The sequence below is a fragment of the Panthera leo genome, chromosome D2 (assembly GCF_018350215.1).
Source record: "Panthera leo isolate Ple1 chromosome D2, P.leo_Ple1_pat1.1, whole genome shotgun sequence".
Lineage (NCBI taxonomy): Eukaryota > Metazoa > Chordata > Mammalia > Carnivora > Felidae > Panthera > Panthera leo.
Window position 1 is genome coordinate 51,150,362 of NC_056689.1, and position 20,616 is coordinate 51,170,977.

General features: G+C 41.5%; 1 protein-coding gene across 8 annotated transcripts in view; it reads left to right on the top strand.

Annotated features, from left to right (window-relative positions):
- Window positions 1–20,616, top strand: part of PCGF5 (polycomb group ring finger 5) — a 123,587-nt gene that overhangs the window by 38,477 nt on the left and 64,494 nt on the right. For 3 of the 8 annotated variants that reach the window (XR_006194744.1, XM_042909005.1, XM_042909007.1), the window contains exons 1-2: window positions 12,774–12,999; window positions 15,055–15,348. Coding sequence is in view for 7 of the 8 variants with exons in the window: in XM_042909005.1 (XP_042764939.1) it covers window positions 15,237–15,348 (112 nt within the window). In the remaining variant the exon portion in view is untranslated. Of the gene's footprint in view, window positions 1–12,769; window positions 13,000–13,754; window positions 13,826–15,054; window positions 15,349–20,616 lie in introns of those variants that run through there. The other 5 variants (XM_042909004.1, XM_042909006.1, XM_042909001.1 and 2 more) reach the window with 4 other exon arrangements.

A 20,616-nucleotide genomic window follows, 5' to 3' on the forward strand; every position in this document is an offset into this window, starting at 1 on the left:
AACCTATATCAGATTCCTTTGAACTGATCCAAAAGAATGTCTAGAATTAAGTACAGTATAAATTGGTTTTAAAATAAGCATATTCTAGCTTATATGCTTGGAAAGTACGTTAATAGAAGTGGGTATTCACTGCCCCTCCGTTTCTGTTTAGTCCAGCCAACCCTGTCTGGGTCCCTTCCCTTCCTTGTCTTCTTCAGCCCCCGGTGTGATCATCCTGACCTTTCTCTTAGCTCCTTCCTTCTACCCACTGTGTCCACAATCCTTTACCCTTTGGGCCGGTCCGTTTATCCATTTGTGCTGCTTCTCTACCACCATGGCTGTCTGCAAATCTGTACCGCTAGAAGTGTGTTATCCAATTCAACTGGGTTCTCAGTGCTGCTGGGTTTTGTTTTTTTGTTTGTTTGTTTGTTTATTTTGGTTTGGTTTTGGTTTTTTGTGGGAAGCGTTGTTTGTTTGTTTGTATTCTTCTTCTATATGTGCCTGGACAAATTCTCTCCCATTTCCCATAGCCGTGATCGTAAACTCGATCAGTGTCCGTAAATTCTATGACCCAGAGGTAGTTGAGCCGTGGTCCCCCCTTCTGGCGGAAACCTCCCTGGAGGAGGCTTCCCCTATGGCGTGTTAGTTGTGGTGCCGCTACCCCAGTCTCTGCCTGTGTCGTCATATGGCCTCCTTCTCTGTGCATCTGTGTCTGCACACGGCGTTCTCCCTGGCTTTCTCCTGCTCTTCCAAGGGCACCAGTCCTATTGGGTTACAGGCCCAACTACTCTGGTATGACCTCCTTGGAACTTCATTATGCCTTCAAAGACTTTACTTCCTAATAAAGCCACGTACACAGGTACCCCGGTCAGGACTTCAACATGTCTTTTTGAGGCACACAGTTCAACCCATAACAGGCATTTAGAATAAATGTGTGTAATATTTAACATGTATCCTTAACATGTGTGTTAAGGGTTTGTGTTTAATGTGACATATAAAGATCACGAAGTCAGGAAACAAGGTACAGAAGTGTGAAGCATTCACACCGGTGTTGGGTATGGGCATTGTAGTATCATACAACTTTTAACTTTTAAAACTTTTTTTAACTTTTATTTATTTTATTTATTTATTTTTTTAAACGTTTATTTATTTTTGAGACAGAGAGAGACAGAGCATGAACGGGGGAGGAGCAGAGAGAGAGGGAAACACAGAATCGGAAGCAGGCTCCAGGCTCTGAGCCATCAGCCCAGAGCCCGACGCGGGGCTTGAACTCATGGACCGCGAGATCATGACCTGAGCTGAAGTCGGACGCTTAACCAACTGAGCCACCCAGGCGCCCCAACTTTTTTTAACTTTTAAAACGAATTCTATTTATTCAATTTTATCAATGACTAGTTTCTTGTTGGATACTTCTAACGTGAATTAACTTACATAACGTAAAGTCTTCATGCAGGCATTCATGCCTATGCCTATAAGTTCAGTTTCTAATTACAGAAATTCTTTCCTTTTCTAGCAGAAATGAGTACTCCACTTAAAACTTCAGACTTCACTGGTTAAAAAAAATGATTAAAAAATAAATTGTTCAGGAAATACTGTAAAGGAAATGGTGATCTACTAATTTATAATTATCAAGTTCCAATTAACCTCCTTGTCAGTATTTGTGATAAGCATTATCCTTCCAAAATTTTTAGGAAGTGAAGTACCACTGTAAGTTGTTCAAATCAAGAACAACAATTCTTGACAAAACTTACCTTTGAAAAATGTTAAGTGAACCCAATTTGACAATAAATTATGTAAAGAGAGAGAGAGAGAGAGAGCGCGCACAAGTCGGGGAGGGGCAGAGAGAGAAGGAGACACAGAGTCCGAAGCAGGCTCCAGGCTCTGAGGTGTCAGCACAGAGCCTGACATGAGGCTTGAACCCACAAACCGTGAGATCATGACTTGAGCCTAGGAGCCCGATCTGATATCTCTGATAAGAGAGTTCTGTGTTCTATATTCATCTGCCTCTTTTCTGTGTGACCACCATTCAGCCTTATTTATGATGTTCTGCTTCTGCACAATCTGCTATTGTAGTGATGAAAAAAGAGGGACAGGTTGCCTTTAATAAAAAGAGTAATTTTCTTATTGGGGAAGAAAAAAAAAGCATTAAGTGAATACATGTAATTACCTCTCTTCTGATTTTTCTGCAGTTTCTTAATTTAGTAAATTAAAATGCCAGTATTCAAATGATCCAATAGCAAAGCCTCCTCTTGTAATTCAGCAGTATGGTAGTGAATGGACCTCAGTTGTGATGACTTACGGGAAAAGTACTTTAAACTCTTACCCTTTTTGCAGATTCTTCTTGATTTGCCTGTAACAGTCATCCAAAAAAGCTAGAGGGGGAGAATATCATCTTGACCTATCAATTGCATCATAGGAATAGAAGCATCCCTCCTTCTCCTTAGGCTGTCAGGCCAGATCTAGTTCCCACAGTATCCTCATTTTAAATGTGCCATCTCAGGCTGCCTGGGTGGCTCAGTTGGTTAAGCTACCGACTCTTGATTTTGGTTCAGGTCATGCTGTCATGGTTCATGAGATCGAGCCCTGCCTGGGGCTCTGCACTGACAGCATGGAGCCTGCTTGGATTCTCTCTCTCCCTCTCTCTCTGCCCCTCCCTATGCACATGCACACTTTCTCCCTCTCTCTCAAAATAAATAAACATTTAAAATAATAGTAAATAAATGTGCCCTCTCTCGTTGGAGCTGCTGTTCTTCAAAGGAGATGGAATGGTGAACTCTTCCCACCTGGTCCTTCATGGCCTCTTCTCAGACCAGGATCCAGGCTGCCGAAGCTGGCCACAGGGAGTCTGGCGGTGACATACACACACATTGCAGTGTGACTTGCCCAGGTCAGGCTAGCTTGCAGCACTGTCTCTAAGTATGTAAGCAGATAGCTTACCCCTTGAAGCCCTGTGTTTTCTCTTAAATCAGCACTCTAGAATCTCAGGTAAAATGGGAAAATATTTTTTTTTCAATTTTTTTTTAACGTTTATTTATTTTTGAGACAGAGAGGGACAGAGCATGAACGGGGGAGGGGCAGAGAGAGAGGGAGACACAGAATCTGAAGCAGGCTCCAGGCTCTGAGCTATCAGCCCAGAGCCCGACTCGGGGCTGGAACTCATGGACCGCGAGATCGTGACCTGAGCTGAAGTCGGACGCCCAACCGACTGAGCCACCCAGGCGCCCCTTAAATATTTTTTATTTAAATGCCACTGGGACTATATGGTGTCTTGAAGTCAGAGGTGAGAGACTAAGTCTGCTCTTCAGCAAACAGGACAGAATGTGTTTATTTAATATTCTTTTTCTCTTTGTTGGTAGATTTTCTCCACTGTGACATAGGAGAAAGATCAGATTATGATAAACCTTTAAATTAAAAACCAATTTTTTTTTTGTTTTTTGAGAGAGAGAGTGAGAGAGCACATGCACATGAGCGGGGGAGGCACAGAGAGAGAGAGAGAGAGAGAGAGAGAATCTGAAGCAGGCTCCAGGCTCTGAGCTGTCAGCACAGAGCCTGACACGGGGCTTGAACCCAGGAGCCATGAGATCATGACCTGAGCCAAAGTCAGATACTTAGCCGACTGAACCACGCAGGTGCCCCATGATTATGGTAAACCTTTACAAAGAATGAAAGATAGTTTCTAACTCTCTGAGCTGTTGATGGTGGTGGTGTTGGTGGTGATGAAGATGATGATTATACCACCATCTTTTGGTAGTTAAGCCACTGCATTCTACTCACTGCCTGGAAAATAGAAATCATAACATTAAAATGTTACACTAAAACAAGAGCTTATTGGAATTGTAAACATTATCAACCCTGGGACACAGAAGAATTTTAACTGCTATCCTCTATACATATTCACAGATATATGCTCTCGGTCAGGAATTGGCAAACAACAGTCCCAAAGGCCAAATCTGGCTTGCTGCCTGTTTTTTTTTTTTTTTTTTTTAAGTTTATTTATTTATTTTGAGGGACACAGAGACAGCGTGAATGGGGGAGGGGCAGAGACAGGGAGAGATTGAAAATCCTAAGCAGGCTCCACGCTGTCAGCGCAGAGCCTGATGTGGGGCTCGAACTCACAAACCTCGAGATCGTTACCTGAATCCAAACCAAGAGTCAGTCGCTTAACTGACAGAGCCACCCAGGTGCCCCTGCTGCTTGTTTCTTAAATAAAGTTTTATTAGAACATAGCTGCCGCCATTCATTTGCATATTGTTTTTGGCAGCTTTTACCCTATAGGCAGAGTGGAGTTACAACAGAAACCATGTAGTCCACAAAGCCTAAAATATCTACCGTCTTGTCCATTGCAGATAAAATTTGCCAACCTCTGCTCTAGGTAATGCTTCCAAATTGTACAACCATATAATTGAAGAACTTTAAGGGTCATTAGAGATTATGTAGCCCAAGTCTAGAGCAGTTTTATAGATGGGCAGATCAAGGCTCATGAAGTGATTTGCCAAGGGTCTTAACTATTTGCTGTGATTTACTTTTTCTTTTTAAAAAAACAAAGATTTTTTTCCCCTAACATTTTTTTTATTGTGGCAAAATATACATAACAAATTTTACCATTTTAACCATATTTAAGTGCACAGTTCAGTGGCATTAAATACATTCATATTGTTGTGCGACCATCTCCATCATCCATCTGCAGAACTTTTTCTTTAAAAAATTTTTTTAATGTTTATTTATTTTTGAGACAGAGAGAGACAGAGCATGAACGGGGGAGGGTCAGAGAGAGAGGGAGACACAGAATCCGAAGCAGGCTCCAGGCTCTGAGCTGTCAGCACAGAGCCCGACGCGGGGCTCGAACCCACGGACCGTGAGATCATGACCTGAGCTGAAGTCGGACGCTTAATCGAGTGAGCCACCCAGGCGCCCCTGCAGAACTTTTTCACCATCCTAAACTGCAACTCTGTCCCTATTAACCTAACTCTCCCCTCCCCTTCCCCCTAGTCCCTGGCAACCACGACAGTACTTTCTGTCTCTATGAATTTGACTACTCTCGATACTTCATATGAGTAGAATCATATAATAGTTGTCCGTTTGTGACTGGGTCATCTATAACTTTTTTTAATTGAAGGAAATGTGCTTTACAGAAACAAGAAAATTCTATCCTTACCCCTTACTTGACTTGGCCCAGGGTAAGCTGGCCAACCTTACTTCATGTCCCCAACTCTAAAATGGCACCTTTTAGGATCTATCTATGAAGAACTTAATACAATGTCATTCATGGTATTAGTCAGTTACAGTAAAAAAGAAAGATCTTAAACTTTACAGTGCAATAGTCACAAATATTAATTTTACGGTTCAAGTATTTGCTTCCAGAATTTTTGTATAGGAGAACAGAAATGCATACTTAGAAAGTAACTTTGTGGGCATTGGAATCAGCGCCAAAGATGAAGGGTGGTAATTCAGGTCTTAGGAACCACTGCTGGGTAGGATCAGAGCATGCTTCTCTGGTGACTGTTTCAGAGTTTGCCAGATTCAGTGTCTCCCTGTCCTAGACAGAGCTGCCTACACACAGGTCACATCTTGCCCTTTGTTCATCATCCTTTGTCTATTTACATAAAGTTACTCCAGATGAGGTAAACTATAATTGATTTTTAGTTTACTAACTGTCACATTTCAGTTCTGCCTCCCTAAGACTATATGCAGATCACTCAGTTGGAATTTTGAGTGTTCATAACACTCTTCAGACTTCTGTGCACATCCTATTTCTTGATTTCATCTTGAGTAATAGAAGCTGTGAGTTTCATATTTTACTCATTTGCCGCTTAGAGAGTAAGCTTGTTTTAAAATTCTTCCAGGGCAAGGAAGGGCAACTGGCAGGAAAGTTAGGTGACTGAAAAGCAAATAAATTGTACAAGGCATTTGTTCAAAGTATTTGTTTGTCATCAGGCCTTAAATTCTGTCTTCTGTTTTACTGTTGTTTTGTCTAAATAACAAGGAAGCGTATAGATCTGAAATTCTTAAACTTAAGTCAGCATTCGTTTGCTTACTAAGTGCATTGCTTGAATTGTCTCCTATAATCCCCTTAAAAACTCCTAAAATGTGTGCTTTTATTATATCCATTTAAGTCATGGGAAAGCTGAGACACAGAATAGTTCTTTGCCCTATGACATATAGCCAGGAAGAGACTGTGCCAAAATTTGAACACTGGCACTCTTGAGTGCAAAGTCAGATTTCACTTATTTGCTTGTTCATTTGTCCATTCATTCATTCAACAAATCTTTAAGGAGAGCCTGTTATGTGTTAGACTTGATTCAAGGGCTACAGCAGTCATGACAAAAAGCCTTGCTCTCACGGAGCTTATGCTGTTAACCACTTTGCTGTGAACCATCTTGCATTCTCCTTCATCATCTAGTCTAAGATGCTTAGATGCTGGTGCTTTTTTCAGCTTCTCATCAAGAAGATATCAGGAAGTTTTGGTAACTGGTAGAAGCTTTTCCAGTCATTTCAACAGACAGAAATTAAGAAACCATTGAAGACAAATGTATCATTTCTTTCTTCTTGAACTATCACAAGTTATCATGGCTTCTGAGACTGTTTGTGGGGTTTATCACCCGGAAGGTAAAGAATTAAGAATATCTGTCTTATAGCTAATGTCCCCTTGCTTTAATTTAGGCCAATGTTCTCTTATCTTCCTGCACACCTGAACACAAAGTAATCAGCATCTTAGTCATTAATTCTGAATAGTTGAAGACATTGTGAACATACCAATTTGCCTTTGTTTTCAAGAGTGTTTTTGTTTTTGTTTTTGTTTTTGATCCAAGACAGAATTGTGTGAAGTACAAGAGAGAAGGTTGTTTTTGGCGGTTTGCTTTCCTCCTCTTGCAGTTAGGCTTTCCTTCCTCCTACTGGTTCCCCCACCTCCCAGCCAGCAAAGTGTTACAGTTAATATCCTGCTAAAGTGTTAAGTAATAACTAAAGCCTCCTGTCCTTCCCTGGCCTTTCTCCCTTCCTATGGCCTTTCTCCCTTCTACTAATCCTGGTGAGCTGGGAACCCATAGCTTAAGAGGTGGCTCATAAGAGCCTAACTGTGACCCCCTCCCCCCGGATATTTTGCATTTTAGTGGAAAACCTTAAATTTCTGCTACCCCTTCATTTGAGGGGAGTGAATAAAGATTTAACACATACCTCTGAGATGTTCGACTATACCAAATTATTAAACATTTGGGGATTTAGTTTTCTTTGTATGTCACTAAATTGCTTAGTGTGAAATATTTAGGGTTTCCCGTCTTGTTTTTAAACATTGGGTGGGAGAAATACTGAGTTCAGAGGAAGGAATACTTTGTGGCCATTGCGTGCCTTACTTTATGCTGTGTCCTAGATCCGTTGCTTTGCCTGAAGTGTCTCATTCATCCTACAAACATTCTTTGGATATATCTCAGCATCAGGACCTCTGCTGGGTGGGACAAGATTACTAGGTACTGTTCAGTGCTGGTGGCCCACAAGATTACCACTTATACCTTTCATGTTTATAGTCCTTTATGGTTTATAATTTAAAAAACATTTCTCACTTACCATCTCATTTAATCTTCTATATGCTCATTATAATAACACAGAAGTATATGAAGAAAATCTTCCCTGTAGACCAGTGATTAAGATGATAATATTAATCTTAGTTTTTATAGGAGGAAAATGAAGCCAAGGGAAGTTAAGTGACTTGCCCTGACCGAAAATCAAGGTCTCTTATTAGGTCTAGTGTCCCTTCCTCCCAACCACAGCTACCTGTAAAATAAGGACTTTTTCAAATCATGTGCCTAGTCTCCTCTGGTATTTGAGTGTTTATATCACTAAATTTTCATATTGCATTTGCCCCATTTGAATTTCATATCTTTTTTTGGTAGGGCTTTTTTTCTAACTTTTCTATAATCATTCCTAACTTAGAATCATCTACATTCAGATTTGATGGAATATTCTTAGTTTCTGCATGTCAGTCACTTGTCCATTTATAATCCTCAGGGATTTAATCTGACCTCCCAAAATAACAGTTGTGGTTTTGTCATGATGTTTTAAAATATCCATAGCCCTGATGATTGGAGTAAATGCAGCTTTTCCTTATAGTCTGTACCTATTTTAGCTACATCTCTGTTCTTCCAGTATAAATGGAACTTGCTCTAGCCAACTGTTGAAATCGCAGTAAAGAAAATACAGCTAGTTTTTTCTGCCTCTCAAAAGAGGAAAAAAACAAGTTGTGTCGGTCTGTCTCTTTAGCATAGTGTATTTAAGGCACTTTAAAATATTTAGCTAGTTGCACTGTGTTTCACAGACTAATCTTGTCCCTATACCTAATGCTATTTATTTGTACTCACTTTTAGCATACTGACTTAATTTCCCTTTTTTCCCCTGGCTTTCTCATTTATTTTTCATATCCATAGCTTTTGGTATTTTGCCTTGCTGTATTTATTGCTGGTAGAGTCATAAGCATGTAGGACTAGTTTCTTGACCTCCAATAGCAGTGCCTCTTTCAGCTGGAGTTTTTGTCATTTAACACCTTATTAGTAAATTTGGTGTATTGCTCCCTACTTGTTTCTTGTGGATAAGTCTCTGTTGCCTGTTGTGATTCATTTAGTAGTCCTAGATGGCAGGGATTATGCCTAACATATCTTTGGAAAGGTCCCTCCAGGAAGAAACCAGAGAAAGAGTACACAGAATAGGTCTTAAAGTGCCTACAAATATTCAGCTTTCAGTCAGTGTTTATTTGAATGCTTACCATTTGCCATCCATAGTGCTAGTGAAGCACAGTCGAGCAATGGATCCAGAAGGGGGCTCAGCCATGTCAACCAGGTAACCCAAGACAGTGTGCTATGAGACTTGAGAGAATAAGCTGAGTTGTCATGTAGGTACGCGGTGTATGTATATCATGGAAGTTCTTCAGCACCTTCAGGGTGTCTTGGAAAGTGGCCTTTGAGATTTCCCGATAAACCTCAAAGTGGCCTTTGAGATTTCCCGATAAAGGATAAACAAGGGCTGACCAGATTTAGCAAGAGTGGGGAGGGGTGAGGGAACTGGGACAGGATGCTCATTTGAAAGAAAGGAGACCCACCTCTGTAGTTCAAAGGTAAAAATGTTCATTAGGGCTACAGCCTAGACTTCAAGGGAGAGGCTGTAGAAGGAATGGGAATCTGGGATGGGTTTATTAAGTGTTTGGGTGGTTAGCCTAAGAACAGAGTTGTGTTTTTTCTTTGTTTTTTTTAACTGGGGAGCAACACGATCCAATTTGTAGTTAGAGAGTCCTCTGGTTATGCTGTGGAGAAGGGTTTGACAGATGAGAGCCATAGCTTTCTAAGAGTTCGTTGAAGTGATGGAAGGTAGACATGGTAGTAATCTCAACCAGGGTAAGTGGAAGGATTCAAAGGCATTTAGTAGAGAGAGTCCTTGACAATTATTGATCATAAGGGAGGGCTGCATTAACAGGAAAAGAGACGTGGTTGAGGGGGATTGGAAGTCCTTCAGTTCTGTTCCCCTCTCATTCCACTGTCACTGATTTTAGGTAATCATAGATTTTGAGCTGTAATATCCATGGTTATAAAATAAATACATTTTATTTTATATGTCCCATTTATTTTATTTTATTTTATTTTTATTTATTATTTTTATTTATTATTTATTTTATTTTAAATGTCCCAAGGGGACATTCAATTTGAATATTTCCTAAAATCTCTGTAGGAAGACTTTTAGATTACAGAGGATAGTTTTATGTTAGAGATATTCTGTATAAAACGATTAAATAGCATACTTAGGTAGATAAAATAATTTACAATAATGAAAAAGCCATCTTATTTAATATCCCAGGGGAAATGTAAATAAAGTTCTAACCCGATTTTTAAACATTATGCTATTAAACGTCAGATCATTGATAATATATTTATTAGCCAAGGACAGAATGTGAACTTTTCAGTATAGAATTACTTATCCATTACCGGGCCTTGACTGAAATAAAAATCTAGACATAAAATATAAAGTAATGAAAACATTTGTCAGATATACAGGTACCTCCAAATAGTTCCAAGAGTTATCAGGAGCCATCTGTGGTTCCCCGGAAGAGTCTGGATCAATGATGAAATGAAGCAAGTCATTGCTTTGGGATGATGCTTCTTTGATAGGAGATCACCAGTGGCAGTTCCTCCTGCATGCCATATCGGCAGTAATTCCCCTCTCTCCCTTCATCCATTCTTCTCTCCCTTTGTTCCTTATTTTCTTGTAAGCTCATTTGTTTCTTACCAAACCTCCCCTAAAATCCTGGACTTAGGAAATTCCCTTTGAGAGATGTAAATGATATGGAACCGGTACCTTTGTTTAGGTGTTGGCTTTACCAAAAGCAGGTCTGTGATTACGAACTTGCCACTTCCCAGGATCTTGGTTTCTACGTTTGTAAAATGAGAAAGCTGAAGTAGATTAGTGATAAGGGGACTCTCAGCGATGATTCTTTTATCTGCCTTTCCCCCCCCCAGTCCTGTATATCCAATTGCTTCCAGGCCTTTGTTTATTTGAGGGTCTCACTGGTACTTGAGATTTGTTATCAGAGCACCTGCTCACATGGAAGCTTCTGTGGTTTGTTCCAACCCCATGTCAGAACCAAAGAACTAAGAGGTAAGTTACTGGCAAGTATTCCCAGGGAAGAAAAGGAAACAGCCACTGAAAGTCCTATGTTTAGATGCTCAGAACCTACACGTAGGTCAGGAAACTTGTCTCTTTGTAACATTCTCTCTTACCATTTCTTTTGATACTAATTTTTTTAACCAGACAAATGTTTGAGGTTTTTTTCTTATTTTTTTCATATGTGCATTTTTTTTTTCTTGGACTGGGAAAGGTGGGTGGTTGCTGAAGAAGGGAAAGGAGGCACCACCAAGCATTTTACTACATCGTGTGCTACCTCTGGGTACACAAGGCACAGATTTCCTTACCAAGGTTGTAATTCTTTGTTACCCCCAAGCCCACCATTTGTAGTTCTGATTGTGGCAATGCCACCTCTACATCCGTGTTCAAATACTGCTCTAGCATGTTCATCATCCCTCTTCCATTGCTAATAGAAGCCTTTCTAATATCCATCCTCAAGCTCATTTCCTCAGGGAATGCTGATTAACCCCACTTACTATTGACCACCAGTCACATTTAAGCCCCCCTGGACCTTCAGTAAGTGGTATGTGTGTGTGTGTATGTGTGTATGTGTGTGTGTGTATACACACACACACATACACACACACACATATACACATATATGTGTATACACACACATATATGTACACATATATGTATACATATACATATGCATACATATACAAGTGCATATACATATATGTGTGTATGTGTGTGTGTGTATATACATTTTCCATTACATGTTTTACATGCACTTGAAATAGGGCGACTTTTCACATATTCATCTGTTTTGTCTCTAAGATGAAAGATTTGAAAGTAATCCTTCCGCTCTAAAGTCATTTGACCAATGTGCCCATTGTGATTGCTGTGACTTATTGAAGTTGATCCTAGCATGGAAATTGGCATATATATTTTAGGTTCTTGTAAGGATGATAAAAATGTCATTGAAAGCTGTTTGAGAAAATGTATTGCTCCTGCTGTAATATTAACAGTGGTATTTTTTAAATGTTATGTCCACTCTACATAAGTTTTATGACAAATTGGATATTTTTAAAAGCTGTCTTTGTCTACTTGTTTGGTGATGGTGTATTCACATTTGAAATAGATCTTTGAACACCTGTATGGTTGCTGGACCGGTGGTTGTTGGGTTTGTTGGCCACTAGAACCATTTCCACAGTCTGTCCCTCTGGTGATAAGGAAGGTTAGTCCTGTCAACAGGAGATCAAACAAATAACTTTGCATTAATCGCCCCTCCCCAACTGTCAGTTCCCTAGCCCCACTGCTCTCACTTCTGCAGAAGCAAAGATGATGTAATTGCAACACCTTTCCCTCTTATGCACAAATTGAAGCCACCTTTTGCTGATTACCTTTGGGATGTTCGCTTTGACTTTTGTTTTACTGGTGGAGACCACACGGATTTGCCTGCCACCGTAGGATTACTGGGTTGCAGTCTTCTAAGAAGCAAAGAACCAGGTCTAATTTAATGTTTAGCAAACGAGTGGTTGTAGAAGAAATTTGTTAAATTTTTGGAATGCAGTAGAATAGGATTGAATGACTTTAAGGAATCCTTTAATGCATGGTTTTGAATACATTTTTGCAGTAAGTGGTCTCTTGCAGGTCTCAAAGCCACTACGAAGAGAACTGGGGTTTTTGTTTGTTTTGAACCTTGAAAATAGTAGTAACTCTTTACCTTTCTGCTAATACCCCCGCCCCCACCGCGCTCCTTGCTCACTTGTCCACGATCCCCACCCCAGAGTAGTAAGTTCGTTAGTGATTTTTACATAAGGTGTAAATCAAGGAATGTCTTCGTCCCCACTGCTGCGCAGGTGGGACTGGCTTGGGGAAGACGCAGTTGAGTAGACAGTTTCACAGGGTGACTCATTATCAGCACTGACCGTTGCTTTTAAACGCACCAGGGAAAATGTACCAGACATTGTTATGATGAAAACAACCGGGAGGGGTGGCGAGAAGAAGAACCGAGATGAAATTTGGCCAAGGCTGCGAGTCGCACTGAAGCCAAGGAGGCCAGGGCGGGCGGCAGGCCGCAGCACCTGCGAGGAGCGCGGGCAGGCGGGCGTGGCCTGCGGGCGTGGCGCCGGGGGCGTGGCCGGGGGCGTGGCCGGCCGGCGGCGCCGGCGGTTGGAAGGGGGTGGAGTTGCCCTTGGAGGCGGCACCGGCTCTGGGCCCCGAGGCCCGCCGCGCCCTATCGGGCCCGAGCCGAGTGGCCCCGCGGAGCCGGCGCGCTCCCGCCTGCAGGGGGAGGGCGGACGGGGCGCGGGGACCGGCCAGGCCGCGGCGGGCGCTGTTTCTCTTTCACTTTCCTTCCCTCTGAGGCCGGCGCGCTGGCGGGCGAGGAGCGGCGGCGGCGGCGGCGGCCGCGGGGTAGGTACTGGGCGGGCTTGAGAGCGGCCGAGGGGCCCCGGCCGCCCCCGCGCTCCCTGCCCAAGTTTGCGCCCGGGGCGGGAGCGGCACCTCCAGGCACCTGCCGCGGCCGGCCTCGCCTGGAGCCGGGAGTCTCTCGCAGCCGGGGTTGGGGTGTCCGGCCAGGGTCTGGGGGCTTCGGGGCCGCGTCCTGGCCTCGGGCGCGGAGAGGGCGGCGAGCTGCCGGCGCTCGGCCCCGGGAGAGGCGGCGCGTCTTCCCCGGCGCAGCCCCGGCCCGGCCCGAGCGGCGCGTCCTCCGGGCCCGGGCCCGCGCACCTGCCAGGCGGGCGGGGCGGACTTGTGCTTGGACCGCCCCGGGCCGTGCTGCCGGGTCCCGCCGGAGGACGCGGAAAAGTTCCCTTCCTCCCCGTCACTGCAAATACTTGCTTCCTTTAACCGTCGTGGTGACAGGACTCTGTGGCTCGGGTGGTATGAGATCGGGACCGTGCATTTCCTCTTTCAGAAGACTTTCTCTTAACTTTGGAGCTTCCTGGCAAACCTGTGGACAAGGCAAGGCCCTTAGTCCCAATGAGTACAGGAGAAGCCGAAACCCAGGCACGGATATTAAATGCCTTGCGGAAGGTCATAAAGGGCCGCAGACCAGACCCGCCCCCCGCCCCCCCCCGCCCCGGCCGGCTGTTATTTATTCTCCCTTTGTGTTACACCCTCGACACAGTTCTCCTGAGCGGTTAGGATGACACCCCCAGAACCTGTAACTGCACATTCTTAATGGCGATGTGTCAATGGAATGATGCCTTTTACCTCTCCCATTGCTTTATACTCACCTGTGAGTTAACCGCTAAGATAGGAGAAAAGTTCCTGTTTATAGGATTAACTTAGGAAATCAGTACCTTCCTTCATGCTGTTTTCTCCTAGAACACATTTGTTTGTAAGAAACCTTTAAAACTTTTTTTTCCAGCAACTCCACGGACCAGCCAACTGTGCTAAACATTTCTGGAAAAAAAGTTAATGACGTTCAGTTCTTATTGTGTGCTAGCTTTATGTATATGGTCTTATTTAATCCTTACCACTCTAGGGCGCGCGCACTCTTTTCATTAATAGTTTAAAAACTGAGATTTAGAGAGGATAAATAACATTGCCCAAGTTATACATTTACTAAATGTGACCAGTTTCTATCAAAGAATTTGCAGTCTAATAGAGGAGATAAAGAATGAATGGAACTATAAATTAAATTAAAAGAAAGATGTAATAGGAGAGTAGTAAGGGTTAAACCCGAGAAGAGAGTACACTGAGCATAACTTTGGAGAAGGGTTTCCAAGGATACAGGTAGGATTTAGAGGAGAGGAAGGGCTTGTTGGACAGTGGGTATATAGAGCCTGCAAAATGGACTATGAGAGATCCTTTCACTTTGCCTGAAGAAAAGTGTTGAAGGGTATGCTGAGGTCAGCCTGTGAAGGTCTTGTATGGAAAGCTAAGGAATTTAAATGTCTGTCTGTTTGTAAAGAGGGAACACTGACAATCTTTGAAAAGAGGACCCGAATGTGATAGAATAAAATAAATCTGGTAGAATGTAAGATGGACTGCAGGTGGAGAGGTACTATTCAAATAGGGTGGCTATGGATGGAACAGAAAAGGACATCAACTTGATTTCACTGACTGGATGCAGGGTACAAAATGGAAATGGGAAGCATTTTGATAGGATAATGATTTCAATTTTGAATCTTGTAACTCGTATTAGAAAGGACTCCTAATAGAGAAGTCAAGCAGGTAGTTAAACTGCATTACTGAAGAGGTAAAGATATCAAAACTGGAGTTAACCGCTTTGGGTGTCACGTGTAGAATTGAGAGTTAAGGCTCCAGGATTGGATGAATTTGTCATTTTCCTGAATGACACCATAGCAGGTTTACAAATTAATGTGACAGTGAATGAAGTGTTCTGTTCACCCATACACCCAATTTGGAGCATATAACACTTGCTGCTAATATGTTATTAATACCGTATGAGGAATTTGACACTCTTTTTCTCTTATCTTTTTAAAATTACTGTGGAAACAGAGATGGGAAAGCAGAACCACCAAAAGGAGTGATGACCAGCGATCTCATGATAAATCTGGATGTTAGTTCTCATGCCTCAGGACATCCAGTTGGGAACTCCACGCCGGCTCCTGGGATCAGACTTCATCCGCTTACTACCCCTCTTTGCCTGAACTACTAAAGCCAGTCCTAGCTAACCACGAATGGCTACCCAAAGGAAACACTTGGTGAAAGATTTCAATCCTTATATCACCTGCTACATCTGTAAAGGGTACCTGATCAAGCCAACCACAGTGACAGAATGCCTCCATACCTGTGAGTATTCTTTTTTGTCATTTATGCCTCAGAAGTTATGGGCTACACTTGTTCTTTTAAAACCACCACATTTTGTTTTTATCTAGATTTTAGCTTTCAAAACAATGAGTATTCCAAGAATTAACTCTGAATCTATTTTCAGGATTGAATTTGTCATTAAGATACCAGGGGCATGAAATTTTTCTTGTATTATTATGTAATAGTTGACTTTTGTTTAATTTTCATGTTCTAAAAACCATGAACATATTATTGGATATAGTTTTTTGAAAAGCGAACCATTTTAGTTTTTTGATTTAAAAAAATTATATTGCAGGAATTAATCTCACAGGTTTTGTTTGGGTATACTTGCTTTAATTCATTGGCTTTTTAAGACCTTATTGTATGGTTGACTTACAAAAAGCTGTACATATTCAGTGTATGCAACTTGATGAGTTTAGAGATAAGTGTATGCCCATGAAATCATTACCATACGTCATAAACCTATCTATTTCCTCTAAAAGTTTCCTCCCATGCTCTTGTTATTATTTTTTTGTGATATGACCACTGAATATAAAACCTATCCTCAGCAAATTTTAAGCGTACAACACAGTAATATTAACGATAGGCTGTATGCCGTGCAGATCTCTAGGACTTCTTCGTCTTGTTGAACTGAAATTTTCTACCCTTTGACCAAAAAACCAGCAGCCTATGCATCACTTGGGAACTTATGAGAAATGCACATTAACAAGCCCCACTCCAGAATTACTGAATCAAAAGGTCTGGGAGTAGACCCAGCAATCTGTGTTCAATAAGCCCTCTAGGTGATTTGGAAGCATGATCAAGTTTGAAAACCTCTGTTCTACTATGGTCATGTCTATGGAACTCCTGTCAAGTTTCTTTCTCACCTGGCCTATCAGTAGAAGTTTCATTGTTCTAGCCACTTATGCCAGGATTCCACATACTTTCTGTGTTTCTGCCCATATGAAACTGTTTTCCTGTTTCAGTGAAAGTAATTCTAGTAAGTTCTAGTTTAATGCCTATTGTGTGCACCAAATAGATACTTTATTTTATATTATATATATATACATACATATATATATACATACATACATATATATATTTTTTTTTATATATATTTTATATACTTGATTTCATTTTAGCTTTGCTTGAAACAGTCTGGAGTGGATATTGGGAAAGAGAGAGTATAGAGATTATCTTCATTTTGTGGGTGTGGAAACCTTGAGTTAAGTAACTTGCCCAGTGTCACAGCTAATGAGTGGTGAACCTTATTCACCTCCAAAGCTCATGCTCTAAGATCCTCCCTTTCACCTGTTCTCCTGCTACTGAACTGACATAATACTACACCAGGAGTTTTAGATAGGTACAAAATAGAGAATCACCTGGAAATGGTTAAAATGGCAAATTTTATGTAATATATAGTGTACCACAATAAAAGCAAAATAGAATCATTCTAAGAAGCTGTTTAAAATACATACACTCAGGGGCACCTGGGTGGCTCAGTCGGTTGGGTGTCTGACTTCAGCCCACGTAACGATCTCGCGGTGAGTTCGAGCCCCGCGTCGGGCTCTGTGCTGACAGCTCGGAGCCTGGTGCCTGCTTCTGATTCTGTGTCTCCCTCTCTTTCTGCCCCTCCCCTACTCATGCTCTGTCTCCCTCTGTCTCAGAAATAAATAAACATTAAAAAAAATTAAAAATAAAATAAAATACATATGCTCAGATTTCCACCTAGAGCGATTTGGTGAATCAGTTGTGGTGAGGTCTGTGTATGTGTATTTTGGAAAACCTCTCCAAGTGATGGAGATATGTATTACCTTTGGGTATTACTGGCCTATGCTATTCAATTAGCAATTAACTATGAACTGTCTTGAAATACTAATTTGCTGTTCCCCTGTATCATTACTTAACTTGAATAATTACCAGTTAAATGTCATCGAACAAATATTTATTGAATACCTATTGTGTGCCAGGCACTGTCCATTCTGGACACAGAGGATACCGCAGTGAACAGGATAGTCAAACATCTGGGCTCTCAAGAAGCTTAGATTCGAGTAGCTGAAACTAATAATAAATATGTGCCATGTAAGATAATGATAAATGCTATGAAGAGAAATAAAGAAGGGTTGTGGATAGGAGAGATGGGGTTATTTTATATACAGTGTCAGGGTTGGCCTCTTTGATACGATGACATTTGAACACAAACCTGAAGGAATTGAGCTCTGTGTATATATGGGAAGAGCATTCTAGATGGAGGGAAAAGCAAGTATAAGGCCTTGAGGTGGGAATGCCCTTGGCAGGTTTATGGAACAGCAATCAGAAGGCTATCACTGCATGTCAGCTGAAAGATTATAGGGCCTTCAACCAGGGTAATGAGGTGTGCAATGGAGGCGGGGAAGAGTGGATTGTGGATGTATTTTGGAGGAAGAGCCAATAGAATGTGAATACTCTAGGGCAAGGACTCAATCTTCTACTTACATGTTTCCCACTACACCAAGCATGGTACCCGGACCTGGTCCACGGTCTGTTTTGTTTTACTTCTTCTAACATTTGTGCATTATTTTCATATTTGGATTTCTCCAGCAAAAACTGCCAAATCTGGGAGATAAGAAGAAAGCACAAATTCTCCAGTTTCTGCCTTTCTAATGCAGATTTTATATCTGTTTTTCTGAAAGAAAATTTTCTCTGGGACATAATAAAATCCCAATTTTAAATTGAGATGGAAAACAAAAGATTCCAGAAGTATAAACAGTCATGTTATAAGCAAGGGCTATGTTTATGTTTGCAACAGCAGTTTAAAGTCTAAAAGGGTAAGTGACAGTTTAACAGCACAAGTCATTCTGGCCTGAAAAACTCCTTGGCCATCATCAAGCCCCTTTGCTGAAAGAGAATGTATGTGGCAGAAGTGGGATTAAAAGACAGTGGTAAATAAATCATAAATGTGGCCTTTATCATCAGCAGAGAATACCAAATAATAGAGTAAATGATGGAGTCAGATACTCAACCCAGTGTTTCTGGAGAGCTGAGGATCCTGTAGTACTCATCTTTATTCACTTTCTGGTCCTTGGATTTCCGGGTACTATTTTGCTTGTATTTATATTGGAGCTTGTAGGCAAAAACTATCCCATTTGCAAAGTATCTTATTTGTAACAATAAGATAATACTGCAACTCAGCGTTTCTCAGTCATTGGTTGGGTCTTTGATCTTACCCAGTTTTCTTTTTTTTTAAATAAGTTTTTTTTTTTTTTTAATATTTATTCATTTTTGAGACAGAGACAGAGCATGAACAGGGGGAGGGTCAGAGAGAGGGAGACACAGAATCCGAAGCAGGCTCCAGGCTCCGAGCTGTCAGCACAGAGCCCGATGCGGGGCTCAAACCCACGAACCGTGATATCATGACCTGAGCCGAAGTTGGACGCTCAACCAACTGAGCCACCCAGGCGCCCTTACCCAGTTTTCTAATGTATTATATGGGTCAGATATAATGATGCTGTGATTTGAGATAGTATAAAATATAAAAGTAAGATGGCCAAATGGGACAGGAGGAAAGTGAGAAATGTTAAGTGACGCTGTAGTACATCATCATATTTTTTATCTTGACTGATAGAATATAGAAAGAATATCTTATTAAAATAACTCTGTACAAAGACTATGATTTTGTGATTCTTTAAAGAATGGGTAAAAAAATAGTTCTTACTATGAAAATTCATGATATAAGATTCTGGTCTTACTTGAATTTTGAAAATTAAAATATATAAATGGAGCTTTACCGTTGATGAGTAAAACCAGACATGGAATCTGCCCTTCTGGACTTTCTGGTCAAATGAGGAAGGACAGAGTAATCAAGTTAAGAAATATATGAAATTTGGATGCTGATAAGTGCAATGAAACTAATGAAACGGAATGATATAATAGCAGGTATGTGTCGGGATATTGCAGCAGAATGGCATGCAAGATAAGAAACTAGAATGTTTTTTGAAATTCCTAAAGCCATAGGCCCTGGCCTTCTCAGGCAGAGATGTGAGTAAGCTTGGGCCTGGCTGGGGTGGAAATGCATGCAGCAGGGCGGGAGGTGGGAATCATGCATGATGCTCCCCGCTGTCATATGGATACATGAAGTTACTTTTTTCCTTTGGGATACTCTGCAAATGCATTTCACCTCTTTGTCTCTCCTCCTCAGATCAGATAGGTTGATGCTCTCCCATTCTCCCAGTAAGTTCTGGAGCTAACACTGCCCGGCTTCCCTATTGATGTAGAAAGAAGGGCCAACAGAACCAGCATGATAAGTGACTGCAGCAGCCCTCGATGTTAGCACGCCAGCTGTGTGGAAGAAAGAGAAAGGGGCAAGCCAGTTAGAAGGATGTGGGAGGCAGAGGTGACAGGGCAGGCTGTGTCCCAGGCTCTGGGCAAGGAATTGCCAAAACAGACAGACAGACAAAGCTTACAAAAGCCCCCATTTTTAAGTAGGTTTGTACCTCACCTACTAACACCACTTCTCTAAAGCAGGCCAAGGACACTTGATAAAAAGATAAATTTTTTAAATTAGGTGGAAATTAACATACAAATGAGTTTTATCTTTGGTCACTTCATGCTAGATGAGCTAAATCCACATTAACCATGGTTGCAGATCTATGAGATCATTTTAATAACCCAGAACTTAAGGAAGTAAACGTCCCTCCAAATAATTATTGAATTATTTAAAATATTTAGTTGTCAGTCACTTTGCTAGCCACTGGAGTAGAGTGGTAAAAAAAAAAAAAAGATTGATTTAGAACTTAAACTCTATCAAGCAAACTTCTCATAAGCCAAGAAAAAAATTCTACGTGTGTATTTGGATCTTTTTCTTTTCCATGTGAGCTCACCTACTCTGGGACTTCAGCTGCATGTGCTGATGTCTCCCAATCTTTATTTCTGGCATAAACCTTTCTTCTGAGCTTCAAAATCCTCCTGGTGTCCACCTGGATGTCCTGAAGCCATCTGGAGCTCAGCATGTCTAAAAATGAGTGAATGGGATACTGATCTTCAGTTATTCCAGCAGGAAATAAGCTCCACACTCGACTCTGTTTACCCTCCCTAACAGAATGGGGACCAAGTCCTGTCTGGTCTCTCTCTTTAATCCCTCTCAAATCTGTCCCTTCACTGCCACCCCCCTGTGACTGTTCAGGCCCTCATTACTTCTGCCCAAAGTCTCTGCAACTCACTTCTAACCTGTGTCAAAGCATGATCATTTAAACAGTTTACTGTCTTCACTGCTCACTCATCAGCTGACCCAGA